The 3,479-nt window shown below is 35.3% G+C and overlaps 1 protein-coding gene across 1 annotated transcript in view; it reads right to left on the bottom strand.

Annotated features, from left to right (window-relative positions):
• Nucleotides 1-2,538, bottom strand: part of LOC112139778 (urokinase plasminogen activator surface receptor) — a gene marked incomplete at its 5' end in the record, with an annotated part of 9,630 nt that extends 7,092 nt beyond the window's left edge. Inside the window, 5 exon segments of the mRNA XM_036211077.1 lie at nucleotides 314-421; nucleotides 1,101-1,241; nucleotides 1,339-1,449; nucleotides 2,193-2,339; nucleotides 2,428-2,538. Of these exon segments, the coding sequence (XP_036066970.1) occupies nucleotides 314-421; nucleotides 1,101-1,241; nucleotides 1,339-1,449; nucleotides 2,193-2,339; nucleotides 2,428-2,512 (592 nt within the window).
• Nucleotides 2,539-3,479: the final 941 nt, after the last annotated feature.

The following is a 3,479-nucleotide window of genomic DNA, read 5'->3' as shown; positions in this document are numbered from 1 at the left end:
AAACAGTCAGTACAGATAAATAAGCTGTTACTGTAGAAAGTGTGCGTCTTGAGGATAACCATAAAAACTCAGATGTTACCTATGAGTTGTCCGTTGCAGAGGTCTGAGTTGCAGCACTGGATCATTTTAAACTTTTTATTATCTCCGTAGTCAGTTGAAAAATCTCCACATTGTTCAGCTGGGACACAACCCGTTAGTTGAAGATCCGTCATGGTATATTTATCTGAACAGAGAAGAATAAATATATATTAACAGCAAACTTTAAGAATGAAAAAGAAAGAGCCAGGAGACATTGTGAGCTGGCATAACCCACCTTTCATATAGACTGAAGCACACTGATGATTCTGGTCAGGACATTGCACTTCCTCTTTGTCAGTGCAGTTTCCTGGTGTTGAGCACTTGTAACACTTTAGAGTATCAGCTGACAAAGCAAAAAAAAAAAAGAAAAAGGTGTTTTTTCAGTGAAATGAATTAAGTTCAATGTATTCATTTATTCTAAAATCATTGTTCAAAGGATCTAACAGCAGTTGCCAGGATTTATAAGTGACACTCAGAACACAATCACAGCAAAATAAAAAGTTTATATATGATTGCAAAAACTTCAAGCAAGACATAAGAGGTCTATTGTCAAACAGAGTTGTACACAAATTCAAAGTTTACCCTTTGGAAGAAGAGAATTCCCAAGAAGCAGTATAAAGAATCACATCTTTCCCTTCAGTAGGACAAAATTGAGGTTCTTTCCCTGTTTTCATCCTATGTTAGTAGCACTTCTGGAAGAAGGCATGTCTACAGGATTTGCTTCCTTCTTCAAATATTTAAGTTCATTTATTCATTTTTTCCCATTAATTATATGCCTTAATACAATTTATAATACAAGTATGTTTTGCAAAATGTGGCAACTGTAATCATGTATCAACTCTCCAACATGTGCAATACAATTAATATAAGAAGTTATTAGATTAGTGATGTGCATATTTACATTTTTTTAAAGATGTCTTCCCAGCTCTTATGTCTTTCCAAATAGGAGCCGAAACCAAAACAAAAGAACCTCTTTGGCACCGGAAGTGAATAGAACCCAATTGGTGCCCAACCCTACTTACTGGGGGCGGCATTGCAGAAGTTCCCCTGGCAGCAGCTTCTTTTGATACCAAAAGACTCTTCCCCTGAGTTGCTTTCTCCAGCGGAGCATACACTCTTTGAAGCACAGCCTTTCCTTGTCCGTGTAATTATAGAGAATGACACTGAGGAAAAAGAAGGATAACTTAAAATTAGATTCAATTTTCAATTTTAGATGTAATAATACTTTAATCTTTAAAAAGAACAAAAGACACAGATTACCTGTTTCTGTAAAACAGTGATCCTCGATCCCCTCACAATTCACAGTTCTGTTGCAGTCGTCTCCAACACAGCCAAAGCATTGTAAGCCATTTGGAACGGGTTCGCTGGGTTCTGTTAACCGAACATCAGGAATTTTGTATTGAAATAGTTGTATTAACTCCAGAACTTTGTTCTACAATGTTCTGATCATGACATAATTCTATCAGCAGGTAAACAGTTCACAGATTCATTCAAACCTTTTAAAGATGGTTATAAAAGTTTATTTTAACTAAATTACAGCAGCTAAACTATAACAAAAAAGCATAAAGAAGAATTAACATAGCATTCTTAATGAGGTTAATGGCTAAACTTTAAAATGTATCTAAAATGTACAATTTACCTTTGGAATTTTTCAGAATTTTTTTAGCTATACGTTTTGCACGTGGTTACTCCCTTTTTATTCTTTATTTTGGTTTTATTACTTCTGTTATTATTTTGCATTCAGTGTGGTTAAATTTGATTTCTCTGTAGAAAATGTTCTTCTTCATGTTAATCATCCTATAATAAAAATGTACAGTAGCTCTGACATTACCAGGGACAGGTTCAGTGTTGCAGAGGTCTGAGTTGCAGCACTTGGAAATACGAAGCCTCTTTTCCTCTCCATAGATAGCTGAATACTCGTTACACTCTTCAGGTAAGACACAACCCTTCATCTGAATTGTCTCACTTGGTGAACCAGCTGAAATAAAAATGAAAGACTTAATAACAGTAAACTTCAACAGTGNCAGTGTGGTTAAATTTGATTTCTCTGTAGAAAATGTTCTTCTTCACGTTAATCATCCTATAATAAAAATGTACAGTAGCTCTGACATTACCAGGGACAGGTTCAGTGTTGCAGAGGTCTGACTTGCAGCACTTGGAAATACGAAGCCTCTTTTCCTCTCCATAGATAGCTGAATACTCGTTACACTCTTCAGGTAAGAAACAACCCTTCATCTGAATTGTCTCACTTGGTGAACCACCTGAAATAAAAATGAAAGACTTAATAACAGTAAACTTCAACAGTGATAAAGAAAGAACTGGCAGACATTATAGGCTGTAAAAACAGACCTTTGAGAAAAACTGAAGCACACTGATGATTCTCTGAAGGACATTCTACTTCTTGGTCAGTGCAGCCCTCAGGATCTGATGTCATGCACTGGTAACACTTCAGAGCCTCAGCTGAAAAAAGCAAGATAATTTTGTTTTACTTTCATGGATAAAGTTAACATTGAAGCATTATTCTAAGATTTTTTCTTAAATTTCTGACATCACAGTAACTACGACTAAGAAGTTTCTTTCTGAACACAAACAACAACAAAAAGAAGCCTATTGTTACACAAACTGTTGGTGAGACATAAGAAGCCTGCTAGAAAAACAAGCTAGTATAATCATTTAAAATGTACCCTTTGGAAGAAGCCAAATCCTAAGAAGCACTATGAAGAAATTCATCTTTCCCTTCAGTAGGACAAAAGTGAGCTTCTTTCCCAGTTTTAATCCTATGTTAGCAGCACTTCATTTACAATACAAGTATATTTTGTAAAATGTGGTAACTGTAATCATGTATCAACTCTCCAACATGTGCAATACAAATAATATAAGAAGTTATTAGATTAGTGATGTGCATATTTACATTTTTTTTTTCAAAAATGTCTTCTCTGAACTTGTTGCACATATGCCAAACTGTTTCACTTTTGAAATCAGTAAGTTCTTGAGAGCTGCCCACTCTTTCATTTATAATTATCCTCTTACTCATCCAAATAGTTCAACTCAAGTGTTATAAATACTTGTTTCAATAAGTGAAGATATTTCTCACACGTAGTCCTCCAGACTGATTCTACAGACATTTTGAAAAAGTGGGCAGCTCTCAGGAACTTACTGATTCCAAAAAGGAAACTGTGAATTCTTGCAGGTGCCGCAAGTTCAAAGTGAGACTTTTTCAGTTGACAACAAATTTTAAAGTCAGCTGTAAGTGTCTTCAACACAAAGTTAAAGTGAGAATACCAGCAACTGAACTAGAAAGTGATAGACAGCATCAAATGATCAAGTGAGATCAACTGATGTTAATATGCACACAGAGCAAAGGTCATCAACTTTCTGCAGTCAATCACTACATCTGCATC

Source organism: Oryzias melastigma, unplaced genomic scaffold, assembly GCF_002922805.2.
Source record: "Oryzias melastigma strain HK-1 unplaced genomic scaffold, ASM292280v2 sc00469, whole genome shotgun sequence".
NCBI lineage: Eukaryota > Metazoa > Chordata > Actinopteri > Beloniformes > Adrianichthyidae > Oryzias > Oryzias melastigma.
Note: the sequence above shows the minus strand (reverse complement) of the source record. Positions and strands in the feature narration are given on the sequence as shown.